The sequence below is a fragment of the Ursus arctos genome, unplaced genomic scaffold (assembly GCF_023065955.2).
Source record: "Ursus arctos isolate Adak ecotype North America unplaced genomic scaffold, UrsArc2.0 scaffold_31, whole genome shotgun sequence".
Taxonomy (NCBI): domain Eukaryota; kingdom Metazoa; phylum Chordata; class Mammalia; order Carnivora; family Ursidae; genus Ursus; species Ursus arctos.
Window position 1 is genome coordinate 2,643,271 of NW_026622997.1, and position 18,339 is coordinate 2,661,609.

The 18,339-nt window shown below is 44.7% G+C and overlaps 1 protein-coding gene and 3 non-coding genes across 9 annotated transcripts; 1 reads left to right on the forward strand and 3 right to left on the reverse strand.

The window, feature by feature from the left end:
* Positions 1-4,204: 4,204 nt before the first annotated feature.
* HMGN4 (high mobility group nucleosomal binding domain 4) lies at positions 4,205-12,190 on the reverse strand. Of its 6 annotated transcripts, none has more exons than XR_007191446.2 (4): positions 11,986-12,083; positions 8,752-8,796; positions 8,494-8,667; positions 4,205-6,097 (listed from the first exon to the last, which is right to left on the reverse strand). XR_007191446.2 is itself a non-coding variant. In XM_057305015.1 (4 exons), exon 4 carries the CDS (start codon positions 6,009-6,011, stop codon positions 5,739-5,741), a length of 273 nt encoding a protein of 90 aa, XP_057160998.1. In that variant the 5' UTR covers positions 6,012-6,097; positions 8,560-8,667; positions 8,752-8,796; positions 12,073-12,190; the 3' UTR covers positions 4,205-5,738. The 6 variants fall into 6 exon arrangements, 5 of the variants coding, with proteins under 5 accessions (XP_057160998.1, XP_026367012.1, XP_026367014.1 ...); XM_057305015.1 differs by having other exon boundaries at positions 8,560-8,667; positions 12,073-12,190; XM_026511227.4 differs by having other exon boundaries at positions 12,073-12,190.
* Positions 12,191-12,477: 287 nt separating this feature from the next.
* On the reverse strand, positions 12,478-12,550 carry TRNAV-CAC (transfer RNA valine (anticodon CAC)). Its single transcript has one exon. It is a non-coding gene; the product is annotated as a tRNA-Val (tRNA).
* Positions 12,551-13,025: 475 nt separating this feature from the next.
* TRNAR-ACG (transfer RNA arginine (anticodon ACG)) lies at positions 13,026-13,098 on the reverse strand. Its single transcript has one exon. It is a non-coding gene; the product is annotated as a tRNA-Arg (tRNA).
* A 3,652-nt stretch (positions 13,099-16,750) lies between these two features.
* On the forward strand, positions 16,751-16,824 carry TRNAT-AGU (transfer RNA threonine (anticodon AGU)). The gene has a single exon. It is a non-coding gene; the product is annotated as a tRNA-Thr (tRNA).
* Positions 16,825-18,339: the final 1,515 nt, after the last annotated feature.

Sequence of the window (18,339 nt, forward strand, 5' to 3'; positions counted from 1 at the left end):
ATGCTGATAATCTGGCTACTGCTATTACTAAAATAATAGACTTTCCATTGTCCCCTAACCCAGGAGCCTTGTGAGTTACACCAGCATCCATGAAACCGTGTGGCCAGTTCAGCTTGCAAGCTGGGTACAGTTTCGAACCTTTCGCATTTCCTGGCACTCATCAACCCCATAGTCTCCTCTTCCTTCAGGGAAGGAAGGGTGTGGACAGCATTCTTTAGCACTCGTCTCTAAATGAATTCATACATATTTATATATATTTAGTACATATTATATTATATATTATATTATATAGTTATATATATAAGTAACTAAAATTAATATAGTTAACAATACTGTGTTATATATTTGAAAGTTGCTAAGAGAGTAAATCTGGAACGTTCTCATCACCCACACAAAATTTTTTTGTGGCGACTGGTGAACTTGGATGGGAAAAAATATTTACATCTTCAAAATCTCTAACCTTGAACTGAAATTTGGCATACCCTTCGCATATGAATGTAGGGAACAAACCACAGTCAGAAGTTCCTCTGCTTTTGTCACCAAGGAAAATCACAGACATTTTCGCATTGATGAGAACAAAGGCAAGAGAAATGTAGCTTAAATTAAATCTCCCTACAACCCGCAGCCCACTGATAAATGCCTAAGACGCGCAGCCTGGCAGTCCTCCAGAACGCACGGCTGCCTTAATGTTCATGTTTTACTAAAAACCTAAAGCTACCTTATCCGAACAACAGCCAGACCCCCAAGGTCCTGGGGGCCCTGCTTTCAGCAAACAAATTCCTGGAACTCACCTTATCTCCACCTTCCCTCCCTCCACAAACTTAAAAGTGTAGCATCAGTCCCTCCTCAAAACCACAGCTGCAGCTCTTCCTGCCCCGGACGTCGCTGTGCTATAATAAAAACAGCTTTTGGCACCGAAAACGTCTCAAGAACTCGGTTTGGCCGTTCGCTGCCGACCCCCACATCCAATCACATCCATGTCGCGTACTTACTACCGCGACGGCCGAAGCCCTGAGACGGGTCTTGGCCTTCATGTTCAATGCGTCAGCGCAAGGTTCTTTGACGTGTTTCGTAATGTTTCGTAGTATAATTGACTTTCTTTTTCTTTTTCCTCTCTTTCTTCCCCCCCCCTTTTTTTTTCTTTTTTTTTTTTTTTGGTCATTCTATGTCTTTTCTTACTGTTTTTTAGAATATAATCTTGAGAAGGGCTCCACGGGCTGCAGCATGCGGCCAGAGAGCCCCCGGTACCTAACAGATGCAGAGGCCGCGCACCAAGAGACACGGGGTTCCGACACTCCCCTCACCGAAGGGACTTGGGGTGAGCGCCCGAAACCCCAAGCCTGAGCGAGGTTGCGAGGGGTCTCAACAGCAATACAGGCAAGGAGCCTCACAGCCTCAGCCTCGCTTACCCAGCTGGAGTCAGGACGCCAGACCCCCTGGGTAGGGGCCTTGGCACCGAGAGAGGAGGCCTCCCAAGGGCCTAGAAGGGCCGGAAGTGCTTCGTCTGGCCGTGCCCGGGGCGGATGCGGGTGGGCTGTCGGATTTCCCGTTGAGGACCCACATGCAGACCCGTGGAGGGGCCTGAGGAGGCCTGGCGCCCGTGTTTCAGAGATCACTGTGCGCACTGTTGAGGCTAGGACTTTTAGAAGAGGCAGTGAGGCTCTAACAGGATGCCCGGAGGCCAGCAAGGAGGCGGCCACGGCCGGCTGTGGGGAAGGTCAGTGGCCTGTCCTGGCCGCATCCACGAGCAGCCGGATCCCACCAGACAGGCCCAAGATGGCGGCGCCCCGACCGGAAACCCCTGAGCGAGTGAGGAGGAAAAGCGGGAAACCCTGCTTCCGACCCCACATAACAAATACTCCGCCCCCTAGTCCACAGCTGCCAGTAAAGGATAGGAACCCAGCCCCCAGGACGCACAGCTCGCTCTCTCTCGCTCTCTCTCTCTCTCTCCTCCCTCTCTGCTCTCAAGGCTGGAGATTGTACTTTTCACTTTAATAAACTTTCCCGCTTATGTCGCTTGTCCACTATGCTGCGCGTCTGTCGAATTCTTTCTCATGACACGACCAAGAACCTTTGGTGACGCCCTCGGGTTTGAGTGAGCGGAGGCCTCAGGGCCCGGGGTCTCCCCAGCTCACCAGGCAACAGAACTAAGAGGGACAAGGGTGGATACAGGAATATAAGTTTCCCTCCCTCGTCTTTCTAGCTCTTCCAGGACCAGGGCCTCAGTTTTGAGGGTCAGAAATTTACTTATGGAAAACTCTGGATCACTAAGTCTGTTTGGTATCAGACACCCAAATTCTCAAGATATTCATAAACCAGGATGTTAATTTATTAATTTACAGATAAGAATGTAAGTGCCAAGTGGACCAGAAAAGTGGACAAGGAGGTTTAAAGTGTAGTTTATTATTTCCTAATTTGCTCTTCCCCACTTAGAAATATTTGTCTAAAAAACTAGCGTCTTTGTACAGAAAAAAATAAGCCTTTTTAGCCTTATGTTGCTAGAGAAACACTGAAATCCTAAATTCCATATGACCATTTCCCCCTGGAATTTAGGGTCCTTTCATTACTACCCTTCTTCACTGGGAATTACAACTGTTTAGGACACAGCATGTTATTTCTTGCATTTCGTTGTTTCCTAATGGTATCTTGGGAAATTCCTTGATTTACTCAGAAACTGATGGATTATATTTGAAATTTATACCACTGATCTTTTCGACAATGAGAAACCTTCTAGGCTCTTGAGTTGTAGACCTAGGTCTTAATTTGGATTTTTCTATTCACTGTATGATCTCAAGGCAAATTATTTAATCTCTATTTGCCTCAGTTTCACTAAATGTAAAATGGGGATAGTAATATTCAGCTCATAGGGTCATAGATATAAAATTACGCATGGAAATCACTGGACAGACAGTATTTGGCAAAAAATTAGCACTTAAGAAATACTTTATTATTGTAAAAAAAAAACCTAAAATTTGTTTGGTTATGCATTTAAATCATTTTTTATTCAAAAGTTTATTGAATATCTACTATGTACCATATTCTCTGGCAATCTTTGCAAATGTTATTACTCTTACTAGAAGGCTTTCCCCACTCCTTCCTTGCTTGACCATCTCCTATTTTCATTTTGCTGCTTTGGTGTCAAAATGACCAAGGAAGTTCTCTCTAAAACCCCTTTATGTTCTGGCATCAGGGGCAGGGCTCTTGCAGTGTTACCACAACACTAAGCACAGTACTGTGTGGTGACTTTATTGCATTTGACAGGGAATGTTTTTCTTTGGTCCTGACCTCTTGCTTAGCAAAGAGAAAGCACAGATACATGTTTGCTGTTTACCAAAGAAAATGGGGTGGGAATAGTTGAACAGAGGGAAGGACTACAGTAATACAGCATGATAAAGTAGAATTTCTTGCAATTCAGTGTGACAGCCATCTAATTGGTCTTCCTCCTTCAACTCTTGCCCACCCCTGACAGCCTATTGCCCGCCCCCCACTCCCAACGTTTAGACTGTGTTCTCTGTTGGCAACTCTGATGGTATCCCATCACTTTCAGAGAACAATTACAGCCTGGAGTCTTCCATTTCCTGGCCCCCAGTTATCTCTGCAATCATATCAGCTATCATCCTTACCCATCTTCTTTCCAATTCAGCTGCTTCTGCTTCCTTGTTCTTCCTCAGCGAGCCAAACAGCCAAACACATTTTCACCTCCTGTCTGCTGGAGTGTTTTCCCCACATATTGACATCTCTTGTTCCTTTATTTCATTAAGTGCTCTGCTCAAATGTCATCTCATCATGGAGGACTCCCCAGCCACCCTATCGAAATAGCACCCACTTTTACCTGTTTACTTAGGCCCCTCCTCACATAAATCCGTGTATTTTCTAACTCTCCCCCCAGGCCCAACTGGAATAAAAGCTTGGTGAAAGCAGAGATTTTGTTTTTTCACTGCTGTGCTGCCAGCACTTGGACAATGCCTAGCATTAGAAAGAGTAAAAATGGGAATAAAACCGTGTAGAAACAAAATTGTCCGCACATACACAACATATGGTTTACCTATGTAGAAAACCCAAAAGATTAATTAATGAGAGTTTAGCAAGGTTGCTGGATATAAACATAAACTTTAGCTAAAAACGGAAAATGTAGTAACTAAAAATATACCATAAGAATAGTGTCAAAAAGTATAAAGTCCTTAAGAAATATTAACAAAAGACATTTATGGAGAAAATTATAAAACTTTATTGAAAGACATTTAAAAAGGCTAAATAAATGGAGAACTATATCATGTTCATGGATTGGAAGACTCAACATTGTATTTAGTCTATAAATTCAGTATAAATCCAATAAAAATTCCAACATTTTTGTTTTGTTTTAGAACTTGTCAATCTAATTCTAAAAGTTGTACTGAAGAGCAAATGGCTAAGAATAGCCAAGATACCCCCGAGGAAGAAAAATTTGGTGGTGATTTTTTTGGAGGTGGGATTTGTCCTGAGATACCAAGACCTTTTTCTAAAATAGTACTCAGGATTGTATAGTACTGCCACAAGATTAGACAAATTGACCAGTGAGTCAGAATAGAAATCATCAACAGACTCACCCACACACAGAGACTTTATTTACGAAAGAGCTGGTGTTATAGATCAGTGGGAAAGAATTAAGTATTCAGAGAATGGTGCTGGGACAACCACCACTTATCCACATGGAAAAAATATTATATTGAACTTCTATCTCCTACTTTTCACAAAAATCAGTTCAGAGCAGACTAAAGACAAATGTGAAAAGCAAGACTATAAAATGTTTACAATGCAATGAAGAATACACCTGTGACTTTGGGTAGGAAGTGATCCCCCACCACCTGTGACTTTGGGTAGGAAGTGATCCCCCACCACCTGTGACTTTGGGTAGGAAGTGATCCCCCACCACCTGTGACTTTGGGTAGGAAGTGATCCCCCACCACCTGTGACTTTGGGTAGGAAGTGATCCCCCACCACCAAGCCAATTTGTATTCGGCTTTATCAGATACTTTTCAAAACCAGTTACTTCCAGGAGGACATGGTTGACAATCCATAACATTTTACAACTTTCAAACTCCCCTCCCCCAAAAGTCAACAGTCTTCTGTTGCTGTTTTGAAAAGGCGGAGTTCTCAGAAGGGGTGGATATTTCACAAGAGGCGTGTAAGATCTTTTCACAGGTCAACTCTGACATGGAAGAAAGGAACTGAAAACTCTAAGATCATCGATGGGATGATCCACAAACTACAAACAGGAATCTTGGTCTTTTGAGCAACACCATCTTGATATTATCACCAGAAAGCCTGAGTACTGTTACCCGACACAGGAGTTTTGGGTGGCCAAGGCCACATCATTACTATTTCAGGAAGTCAAGTCTATGCTGATGGCATCAGGAAAGAAGACATGAAGTTTTGCTTCTCTCTGTTGTAAGGCTTCTAAGCCAAAGTGGCTGACATGTGTGAATGTCAGAAAATCTCTCCTGGGAACCAAGAATAATCTTCAAAAATAAGGACAGAAGATCCCATCTTCCCCCATTTCAATCCACCTTCTGAGACACTCTATTAGTGGTATTTGCACTTTCTACAAAAGACAGCAACAATGTGTGTTGTATGCTAACAACATAAGTTTGGAAAGAAAAAAAACCCAAATTCTACATTTTTATAAAACTTGATTAAAGAAAAATAGTATTTCAAACAGTAGAGTCACTAGAAGTACAGAGCTATCAAAAAAGTACACTTCACTTGGCATCCCCACTGCCTTCTGCTTTCTGTGACTGGGCAGTGGAAGCATCTAGGTTCTTTGCAGTGCTGTTCCCCTCCTTGCCACCATCTGCTTTCCCCTTTCTCCCTTTGGGCGGCTTCTCTCCTTTCTTTGCAGGGGCCTTTTTAGGCCTGGGTTCTGGTTTTGGAGGAGCCGGTTTAGCAGACAAACGCGCCGATCTCCTCTGTGGCTCATCCTTCACCTTCCCCTTGTCACCTTTAGCATCTCCCTTTGCCTTTCTCTTGGGCATGGTGGCAGCGGCGCTTGGCAGGTGGCTTGGCCAGTCTAGGGAGGGGAGCGGTTTCTGTCTTCCTCACACTGCTCCTAGAAAGATTTCTTTAACAAACACAAAAAGTGTAAACCATAACGGGAAAGACTGACAAATTTAACTACATTAAAATTCAAATTTGACTATATTAAAATGAATAATTTGTGTAAATCAAATAAAGTATAAAAAAGTAAAAAGATAAGTTATAAGCTGGGTAATGATATTCATAACATACATAACTGACAGGGGATTTGAATCCAGAATATACAAAGAATTTCTACAGATCCACGAGAAAAGGACAAAAGGAAAATATTAAAACAATGAGCAAAGGTGTTAACAAGTACTTCTCAGAAAAAGCATAAATGGTAAATACGCACATAAAAGTACGCTCAACCTCATTAGTAATATGAGAAATGCATGCTAACACGCCACACCCATCAAACTGGTGGAAACGAAATTGCCTGACAAAATTAAGGGCTCAGCAGGTGTGCAACAATTAAAACACGATATACTGCCAGAGTGCGTGTTCTGTGTGTGTAAATTAGGGTATTAAATCTGAAAACATTCTGAAAAGCAGTTTCACTTCTGAGTATTTCCCCAGAGGAATTCTTGGAGATGTGCAGAGGATATCCCCACGAGAATGTTTATGGGGACTCTGTAATTTCAAAACCCAACACCACCAACTGGCCCTCAGTAACAGAACAAATACGTTAGTAGCATCTCGGTGAGGGAATGCTATGCAGCAGCAGAAACGAAGAGATGACAGCGACACGCAGAAACACAGATAATCTCAAGAGCACGCTGTGGAGCAAAAATGACAGGCTGCAAATACGTACAGTACAGATCCATTTGTAAGTACGAAAGTAAATGACATGTTTAGGCTACAAGCATGTAGTAAAACTAAAAAAAAAAAAGAGGAAGATAAAAACTGGGACTGTAGACACATCAAAGGGGGCTGAGAAAGGGATGGTGGCCGGAGAGGGTAAGAGGGTCCAGGGGAAGGGATGGGGGTAGCATTCTCCCCCCTGAACTGAGGGTGGGGTGAGGAGGAGGAGGGACATGGCTGGGGTACTGTTCTCCAGATTCTACACAGAGACATTTTATGTATCTGCTCAAGAATTAATAAAAACTACTTTAAAAAGTACATAGCCAAAGCACAGGTTCAGGGACACACAGAATGGAAAGTGATTTATTTTGAGTTTGGGTAATCGGGACCTGGGCATGAAGCACTGTGTGAACTTTTTTAAAGCTTTAGGCCAGGACTAGCTACTCACACCTCTGCACCACCCTCAAAAACATTTTCTGGGGAATTCTGTAGCCCTAGGCCCTGTCCCACTCCACAACGTTTTATCTTAAGAAGAAAAAAAAATTATTATCTGTCCCTAAATTGTTCCAGAGTCTTGTTTTGTTCTGTTCTGTGTCTGCTGAACCTCACTATGTACATAGATAGCTGGCAAACATGATCCTTGAGCAAACCTGGTTTTGATTTTGATGTTCCTTCGCTAACAGAAGTGACCACCTATAAATGGTGCTAAAACACCAAACTATCTATTTTTCTCCCCATTTCCTCATCAGAATTACTGGAAATTTTGCATGTTTCCTTCCTTCCTGTGCAATAGAGGGAGAAATATGTTAGTATAAAGAAGAAAGGAGAAGCAAAGTGCCCTGAGTAAGTCAGTATTTTTCCCTTGGTACGTTAAAGAAACTTTGGGAACAGAGATCGAAATTGAGAGGAGAAACACTTCTATTCTCATGCTGAAAGCAATTCACTGAAAAGCTAACGTGAAATTAGCTGGACCCTTCTCCTCCCTTACTGTGCTCTTCCCTTGCCTCTAAATATTCTAAATTCCTGAGGGCGGAAAAGTCCCTCTTGCCACAGATGCACTCTGCGTATCGATGGGTCCAGTAGCCTCAACCTGCTCCCTCCAGAGGACATGCTGCCCTAGACATGACATGACTTTATGTCTAATTTATTCTTTTTTCTCTCTCCCAAATGTACCACTAAAGGAATGTGTGAACAATCCTTAGAGAACAAAAGGCTTTTTTTTTAATCCAAATACTGAACCAATAAAAAAACCAATTTTTAAAGAAAGTAATTGAGAAGGACGCAAGAGATCACATAGGTCAACTCTGGGTATGGTAAAGGTGTGCCCAGAAAGCAACAAGTACGAAAAGACAGCTGTTATTAAAATGAAGGACCAACATTGAGAGATAGTTTATGGCACGAAAATCACTTGGTATAGTATTAGGGTGACTTGGTTTATACCTGTTGCCCTGGTGTGATTATTAATAACGTTTCCATTCACTCTCAAAAGTGTGCCAACTTGTATAAAAAATAATACTGTCACGCTAAAAATTCTGCATATATTCTTAGAGGCCTTTTTTTTACCAGAGAATGAGAGAGGAAACCAAAGGCTGAGCTTTTGTTCTAGGACACACTTCCCTAAGAATGGACACTCCATACCATTCTCCTTCCATCTCACTCCAAAACTCTGTTTCTTAGCCCAGGTCCTGGGGTGGGAGTGCTCACAGTCTGTTTCCTGGGCTCAGTCTTCTTCATGTTAGATCCCTTGCAGTCCATCCCAAGCAGGGGGGCCATGATCTCCACATGTCAAAGGCCGAAACACAGCAGGTAACACTAAAGATAAATTCAAGGAAAACAGGCCGCTGGCTGGATGTTGTATCTGAGTAGACGAATATGGATTAGTTCCTTGAAACTCACCTTTAGGAAGCTTATCAGGAGACCTCGGGCTGCCTCTCCAGAGACCTTACAAATTAGGAGACAGATAGACAAATAAGGAAAAAGGGCCAGTGGGATAAAAGTCATTTCATTTCCGTGAAGGCCAAAGAGGGATGGGGAGGGGAGCGTTCTCACCACACAGTGGTGTTAACCGAGAAGAAATCATTTGAGGTGGAGTACCGGGACATATTGCACAATGAAACTATTCTGTATGCATTATAATTGTGGATACATGACATTATGCATTTAGCAACACTCAGCTGTATACAAAGAGTGAAGCCTAAAGTAAACAATGGACTTCAGTTAAGAATAACGTGGAAACACTGCCTCAACAATTGTAAGAATGTACCACACTAATGCAAGTTGTTACTAACAAGAGAAATTTTAATAACAGGAGAAACTACTTTCTGCTCAACTTGTCTGAAAAACTAAAACTGGCCTTAAAAAAATAAAGTCTATTAATTTAAAAAATCCCATATTTTAAGAATTAAAAAAAGAGAAAATAATTTGTTAGGCAATAAAATAGAGAAGTCATAGGATTACAAATATTCCATCAGGCATGTGAGAGAAAAGAAATATTATGAACTAGCAGATAAATCATATAAATAATTTTATAACTTTGGGAATACAGAGATAGGACTTTCAGTGCTATCACCAGGGCAAGAAATTATCAAGACATGGCAACAATTTTTAAAGTTTTAGGAATTTAAAAATTCCTCTTTGTTAAAGTAACACTTCCAAGGACAGAATTATATTAACAGAGAACAGAACACACAAAATAGTGAAAGTGTTGAATCATTCATCTTCGCATTGCAAAGAATCAGACTGAAATTCTTGTGAAAGTTCACAATTTAACTCTTCATTTAACCAAATTGCTTGTTCTATAATGTGGAAAGGTATCTCTCCCTCGGCAGCCTCAGGGGAGAGGGAACATCTGCTCCATCCTTTTTTAAAAGCACTTTTGTTAGCTATGAAGACTTGCATATTTTCATTAGAAGCAGACCCACGAAGTTTAAATTAACTGGTAGAAGTAGCTTAAAAAACCTAAAAGTCAAATAAAAAGCAAACAGTCTATTTCATTTGCAAGAGAAATATGCAAATGATGACTAAAATGAGACGCAGGTGTGCTACAGTCTTCTGTGAGGTTAACTGCTGGGAAATCTCCAAACTCTGTCAATAATATATGTAATCCTCGATCTCAGTCCCCAAAAGTCAGCAAATTTGCCCCTCCTCCCCCACCCAAATTCATAGGTCGAAGTCCTAACCCCCAGGACCTCAGACTGTGACTGTATTTGGAGATAGGGCCCTTAAAAAGGTAGTCGAGGAAAAACGAGGTCATATGGGTGGGTCCTAATCCACTGTGAGTAGATGAAGACGCCAACAACACAGAGGGGTGACCATGCGAAGAGAAAGCAAGAAGGCGACCATCTTCGCGCTAAGGAGAGAGGCCTCAGAAGAAACCAAACCTGCCACCATCTTAATGATGGACTTCCAGCATTCAGAACTGTGAGAACATACATTTCTGTTGTTCGCAAGCCCCAGTCGGTGGCATTTCGTTACGGAGCCCTAGCAGACGACCACAGGAGGGAAGAGTGTAAAGCCCTCAGTGACCTACAACACATCTGGGATTAGATTCACTATGAGGTTTTGCATAGCTCTCAAAATCCTTTTCCCATATTTTTTTTCTCCTTCATTATAAGCCTGTCTCCAGTATCCATGGAGCAAATTCTACTCGTCCAATACACACCCCACCCATTCCCAGCGAACAGTTACAAGCACACTTTAGCAGCATCCTTTTGCTCCCTTGACCTGTTACTGACCTGGATTTCTGGGAGATAGTTCTAATTTGGGTTCTAGTCTCAATCCCACCCCAAACTCAGAAGGCCACCTTCTTCTCTCTGTGCCTTGGGGTTGGAGGGAAGACCTGGGAGAAGGCTTAGGAAAGAGAGAAGAAAGACTATAACAAAATAAAAGGTCATATGTAAGGTGCAGTGTGCCACGGGAGCAAGAGCTCACGTGGTGTCAGCCACTATCTAGAGCCCATTTGTTCTCCACCTTCCAAAGGAAGTATCAGCCAAGGTGGGCAGCCTGAGCTTCCATTTGGCATTGAGGGAGACTGGGAGACGGAAGCGTAGTGAGGTGAGAGGGCAGAGTATCTGAAAGGTTAGGGCTCCTTCTGCGTTTTGCCAGAATACACAGGGTTTGAAGAGAAGGAGGCGGCCATAGGCTTCCAATGAAACCATCACCCATCTGCAACTGGTTGGCTTAGGGCACACTTGGTTTCCCAGCTAAAGTACTCCTGCCCACTGGCATCACAGAGGGATGGGAGGGGACAAATCTCCCAACATCTCCCAGGCCCCTGAGACCCGAGCCTCCTTTCAGGGCACCACCTTAACTCACTTGTATTTCTGAGCAGTATAGATGATTTCAAATGAAAATGTCTTAGATACATTTCTACTGAGCACATACCAAAGCTTACTATTATCTTGCTAACAAGGGAATTAACAAGATGATAAAAGAAGGTATGAAAATGGAGGAGAAAGAGGGAGCTGGGGAGAGAGAGAGAGAGAAAGAAAAAGCACATTAGGTAAAGATCGCCCTTTCTTTTCTTAGGGCCCTAAAAACATCACATTCATAGCATTCATTCCAGGGAACGTAGAGCATTGGGATCTGAGAGACGAGGCTTGGCTAACCCCTAAAAGTAGTAGTGGCAGCAGTAATCCAAATAATAAAAGTAGGAGTAGTCGTAGTAACACATCTAAGAAAGAAATCTTGAGGATAAACCCGAGGCTGTCAGGTGCAATATCAAGACTTCTGCACCAGAAAAGCCTCTGATGGATCCAATTAACACGGAAGCAGGCCTTGTGTCAGGCAGAGGTCAGAGGCCACACACCGGGGCTCAAGACCTGATTTTAAACAGGGGCTGCCAGGGACTCTTCTCAAGCTTCGAGGCACTACGCGGAACCCACAGCTGGTCCGCTTCTTGACTTTGGGATCGTTTTCTTTCGACGGGGAGCGCAGAAGGCCACAGTGGAGGAAGCCTCGCGCCTGCGGCGTCCGCTCGGTGGGCTCGGGGGAGAAGGGCGGGAGAGGCCGCGCGCAGGCCAGGCCAGCCCACCCGACCGCTTCCAGCCGCGGCCCGCGGTGCAGACCCTCCACACGCCCCCGTCGCCGCCCCCCGTCCGCCCTGGCGCGGCTGCCTGCCGCCAGCCGTACCGTTACTCCGGGGAGGCTCCCCGGCGCGCGGGGGCGGCCGCACCACCCCTCCGTCGGGAGGCGCGCACCGAGGCCTGCGCTGCTTACCCGAGTCCCGCGGCCGTGCGAGAGGCGCGGGCGCCCAGCTGCGGCCCGGGCCGCGCGGGTGCCCTCGGCTGGGGCAGGGCCGGCGCGGGCCGTGGGGCCGAGGGGAGACGCGCGCAGCGGGCCCTGCCGGGAACAGGAAGGTGGCGGGCGGCGAGGAACCGCTTCCGGGGCTGCGGGCGGCCGGCGGCCTTGCGTCGGAGCGGGGGAGAGCCGCTTCTCCCCTCGCGATACGTCAGGCCGCAGCCCGGGCCGCGGGACCCCGACCCACCCCGGGCGGTGCCGCCTCCGCACCACGGCCCCGCCACAAGACAACAAAAGGCGGGGGTCGTATTTATGAGGACGTGGTATTTTTCTAATGCAGAAGACAAAATTTTAAGGAATTAGTAACAAAAAGGAATCGGTACGTGTTTCCGCCCGGTTTCGAACCGGGGACCTTTCGCGTGTGAGGCGAACGTGATAACCACTACACTACGGAAACGCGGCAGCAAGTTGCTGCCCCAGAAGGCAGTTCTCCCTGCAGAACATGCCCTTCCATCCTTGCTGCTGAGTGTCGTTTCTAGGTGCATGCGCCCGTGCACCCGAGCGCTCATACCAGACGCCATTGGGAAGCGCAGATCAAGCTCTTGCCGTGCACAGACCTGAAGCCAAATCCTTAACAATTTATTCTGAAAATGGCCAAATGCAGGAAAACAATAGAAAGACTTCAATCTTTATGATTGAGATTGCAATGGGCATGCACCGGGAACCGCTCACATTCCGCGGGCAGCTAAGCGCTCCCGCGTGGCCGAGACGCGGAACCCGCTCTGCAGTGGGCTGATAACCCCAGCTGTGCTAAGAGCTGCCCTTCTCGCTCCGGGAACTTGCAGGCAAACCTCCCTTCACCCGAATTTTCGAACTGCATGGAGCTCCTCGGTGGTATGCAGTGGAAAGAAGTAAAAGAGCACTGCGCCCCCCGAGCCAGCCAGGAGTCGAACCTGGAATCTTCTGATCCGTAGTCAGACGCGTTATCCATTGCGCCACTGGCCCGCACGGGGATGTGGGGGCGCCTGTAAGCCTTCGTGAGGACGCAGGCGCCAGCAGCAGCCTGCTCGGGCCCCGGCGTCTGCGCTCCGCCCGTGTCCCCTCTCCATCCACGCGTTCACTCACCAACCTGTGTTATCTACCGTTCGAAGTGCTGGAAGCCGATCCAAGAAGAAAAGACAAGTGATCCCTGCCCTTCGAGAAGCTTACGACCATGAAGCACTAAATAAGTAAAATAATCATGATAAGCACTTGGAGGAAAACGAACAAACCGGGAAGACTAGGAAAGCCCAGCAGCGCCGGTGATTGACACTGGAGAAATGCGGCTATCAGGGAAAGAGCCACGTGGAGGGGAAATCTCCAGCGCCGAGGCCTGGAGGTGGGAGCACGCGCAGACCACCTCCGACCCTGTAGACACTCGCAAGGGCTTTGGATGTGACCTGTAGGAAACTGGAAGTCGTTGTGGGCTGGCATGATATGACATGCTTTGTTGTCTCGCCTCGGGTCGTTACAAATTTTGTATTTCAGTATTTACTAAGCAAGGCTCAGTGCTAAGCACCTGACCGGCCTGTGCTACTACCGCTGGGCCTACAACTCAGATTTTGACACCTTTAAAAGGAGCATCATTAGCTCTCATGTGTTTGCTTTCTCAAGAAGCAAATAAGCATCTCTGATGTGTGCAGTTCAGCCTCTGTATTTCTGAGAATTAAGCGATATCTCCATGCCTGGATGAGCAATCGCAAATAAGTTGAGGGCTGTTAACAGATGGAGTAAAACTGCCTGATACTGAGAACATACACGATGAATTTAGAAAATAGTTGTTTTCAGCTCTTAAAACGGCGGCAGCCCTTAAGAAGAATATACAGGTTGCTACTCTTTCTGCATAACGTGAAAGTCGATCTAGTTAGGAATTTTCCCCAGGACAGTAGAGCAGGGGACTCCTGACCAGGTTTTGTACTGTACCCCTAGGGCACTTTGGTGGTTATGGACTTGCCTCTCAGAATAATACTTTTAAATATAAAGATAACAGATAAATACGTAAGATTTCAAAGGGAACTCAATTCTATTGAAATATGTTATCAAAATTTATTAAAAATTTATGGTATGGTTATAAAAATTTATGAGATGGTAATATTTGTGCTCCTTTATTAATGCGCCAAATGACAATCTACAGCAGGAGGTCTGATAAATACTGTAGTTTCAAAGCACTCATGAGCATAAATGGTAAAGAAATTTGTAACAACTGTAATTTGATATGAAATATTGGTGATTTCCAAAAGTGATAAAGTAAAAAGGGCTGAAATACAACTGTGATCTGTTGCCTACATTCATAGTGGAAGAAAACACAAAATTTCAGTAACAAGTTAGTCAAGATAAAAATGCATTTTCCCATCCAAGTTCACAGATTATCCCCTCCCTGTAAGATGCAAAAGGAGACTTTTCTTCCAAAGAGAAGTTTGGAAACATGAACAATCATGCCTGAATTTTCAGAAGTGAAACAAATGGGTACTTCTTGGTTCTACTTTATGCTCATCACATACCCAGCATGGGCTTCTCCTGCTGCTTCAAACTTCTCTGCCGTGTGCACAGCCTGACATGAGCCGAGGCAGGCTGTCACTTCGTTTTTGGAGAACTTTCTACCGCGCCTTCTTTTCTGAGAGATCCAGTTTCTAATTTCCAGTCTTTTCTTCAGTGGTTGTTATCAGTCAGAGAAACAGAGTCCAGAAAAAACGGAACCAGTAAGAAAATATGAATGAATGAATGAGTGAATGAATGAATGAATGAATGAATATTTCTAGGACTGGCAAGTCTGAATTCTGCTGGACAGGCCTGTGCTTTAGAAAATCTCAGGCAGGAGCTGATGTTATAGTCTTGAAACCGAATTTCTTCTTTCTCAGGAAACCTCCATTTTGCTTTTAAAGCCTTTCAACTGGTTGGAGATAATAATTGGTTGGAAACAATTGGTTGGAAACAATAGTTGGTTCAACGGGCTGACTCACGCACATTACGGGGGATACTTACAGTCAACTAATTGTAGATGTTAACCATATTTACAAAATATCTTCACAGCAGCATGTAGCTCAGTGTTCAGTTGAGTAAGTGGATAGCAAAGCCTAGCCAAGTGAAGGCATCGAGCTCACCATCGAAGTGGTGGACTCCTCTCCTTCTCTGTGTCTCAGGACACTGTTCTTCTGGTTTCTCTCTCAAGCGTCCAGAAAACGGCATTCTGCCCCTCCCTTTTCTTTACATTATTGTCCGCAGCCTGTGACACGGAGATGTGTGCCTTCTCCGGTTTCAGATATGTGCCACAGAACCAACATCCATGGTCTTTGCTGGTCACACTGGGAATGGAGTAGAATATAGAATTCACGTCCAGATTTCTGGAAACGATTGCTCTAAGGCTCAAGTTTTTCCCCAAGATTTGTCTCTGGCTTGTTAAACAGCTGACTTCCCAAAGTTTCAGTGCAAATTTTGACCGCTGCTCAAAGGAAGAATGCAAACAAAGTACTGTTGGCTCCGCTGGCTTTCTGTCTGCCACAGTTTGGTCAAAGCCACAATGGGAGTGACTGTGCTGTTCATGAATATATTGGCTCCAAGCACACGAATAATATGATGGGTAATCTTATAATAGTAAAGAAAGAGGTGCTTACTTCATGGACTGTCAAACTGATTTCATAGACTTTCTGTGTTTTACTGAAATGAGAAATCTAGCCGAGTCCGGCTTTCACACCTCATCCCTCACCCCCATCATGAATGTAGGTGGAGCTAAGTGCCAACTTTTGTAGTGTGACAGCGAAATCCTTCAAATATTGATACAGTTTAGAAAAACTGAAATGTTGATTTCTGCATTATCACCATGACAATAGATTTCAAGCAACACCGCCAATCATAATTTCATTGGGGAAGTTACTTTCACAGTTATGGCCACATAATTTGTAAATTCTTGGGAGTTTCACTAATGCTCTCTCTTCAAATTTTATTCCCAAGGGAAGATTTATTTTACAGAGAATAAATTGGGAACAGTTACAAATACTCACACAAGTCTCCATGATAATATAGAAATTCTTGTGAATGCTCTCAATTTGACATCTTATCTAACAGATCCTTCGGACAATTATAGGCCAAGAAATCTCTGCCTCTGTAGTTGCAGATGACAGGCGGCCGCTCCTTTCTCTCTAGGACTAGGTTTTAATTATGAAGTCTTGTATTTTTAAGGTGCGACTCTGGAATTCCATTTCCTAACATTATAAGCAAGAAGCAGGCAGGTGAAACCCAATCTTTACGGAAAGAAATGGGGTAAGGAATGACTGGACTTCGAATTAAAAACACCGTGGAATACAGGACCGAGAGCTCGCTTCCTGAGGGACCAGTTCTAGGTGCTGGAAGTGTTCGGGTGTGAACTTGACCTTGGGCCCCAAGTCACGCTCCCAGCGGAGGCAGGAGAACTCCTCTGGCTCCGCCGGAAGGGGACTTGGTTTTCCTATAGCCGCGCGGCTTTTTAGGTCTTGGGGGGGGCGAAGCGGGGACTGCTTTATCTTTAGGGTCTGGAGAAGCATCTGGGCTACTCCTGACCCTCAATGGTGAGAAAATACAGAAATGTACACAAAAGCAAGGATCCTTCCTTTTCACTGTCGATTTGAATCAGTAAGGACGTGCTGGCTCCGTGGCTTAGCTGGTTAAAGCGCCTGTCTAGTAAACAGGAGATCCTGGGTTCGAATCCCAGCGGGGCCTTTTGTGGTTTTCCCACCCTTGATAAAGAGGATGAGTGATCAAACTGCAATATTTAGGGCAAATTCCCCTACGGGATTTAACTGAAGTGTTTTATATGGGTCTGAGGGTGGGCTGTTTGTTTGCAAAGAGAAGATACAAAGATGAGCTTGCATTTCTTTAGGGAGAAAGAATTTCTACCTTTCTTGATGTCAACATCTTTATTTCCATGTAATATATTTTTAGCACATACTAAAGGAACCAGGGAAAGCAGAAGGGAAAATCACCAAGTTTAAACTACAAGTGACATCATCATCTCTGGTCATTCTATTTTCTTGCCAGGGGGAACTCCAAACGGATGCACTCTCACAATCTGCAGGCAGTATTTTTAGAAAGGTCAGCCTCTGGAGTGATTGATAAGCTGCAGCATCTCAGTTCATAGCAGCCACTAAAACCCAACCACATAACACAAGCCATAAGTAAGTGCTTTAAAAGGTGGTTTTGTGCCCAGAGTTTTTGAGAAAGGAAGATCAAACAGAAACAAATATTTGTCACCGAGATTTCAGAAAAGAAGGTGTCAGGAAGATGCTTCTACCTGATCGTATTATCAGAGTGGACAGCCACTAGAACAGGCCGACTTGAACATGGCAGCTTCCAGGCTGACTTGAAGAAGTCCAGAAGAGCTGCGGAGCCTACTCCCGAACTCTCCAAGAGGGACGAAAAAAATAGGAAGTGGGAAAGAAGTCTGGAGTTCTACTAGCAGCCGGGCCCCTACAGAAACTAAGAGCCAGGAAGTGGAAGCTCACCGTAGCTGTTACCAACCCTCTCGCTCATCTCCCACCACCAGGCTCCCCACCACGGGGCACAGAAAGTTCCACCAGCCTGCTTTTACCTTCAGAGCACAGCATTTAATGTAGATGGTCAAGGGTTGAATATAGTCTCTTGTCCTATCTGTGGAAACATCATGTCCCAATACTTTGAGGAATAGTTCAGGAAACAACTCTATCCTTACAGAGGATTTCCCCACTCACTCTGCAGCTTCACTCCCCACTTTTCTTTACAGGCGTCAGACAGCAATGGAAAGGCAGACCCTCTTTTTCACTACATCCTCCCATCCTCTGCTCAGGAAAGCCTTTCTTCCAGGTCTAGACTACAGACTTCTATCAAATGCAGAGGACAGCTGAGGCACCGGGCAGAAGTCAACACTAGACCACTATTTCATCCTGTGACTGAGTCTGACTTAACCTTCCCTCCCTACTCCATCAGCGTCCAGGAACACCTTTACCGGGCTGCTTCCAGCCCACAGGCCCTCAATAGATGGCATGATCTGTACCATTGAGGAAATAGCACTGACTACTGAAGCTAGAATATTCCAGGTGAGAATTCTCACCATCTCTCCCAAAAGCTTAAAAGCCTTTCTAACTCTCCATGTATCAATCACAGAAGTGATTTTTATGTACCAGTGGAAATGACTTACAACCAAATGCTTGTTTGTCCGCCCAGTGCCTATTTGTCCAGAGCCAGATATATGGCAAGTGC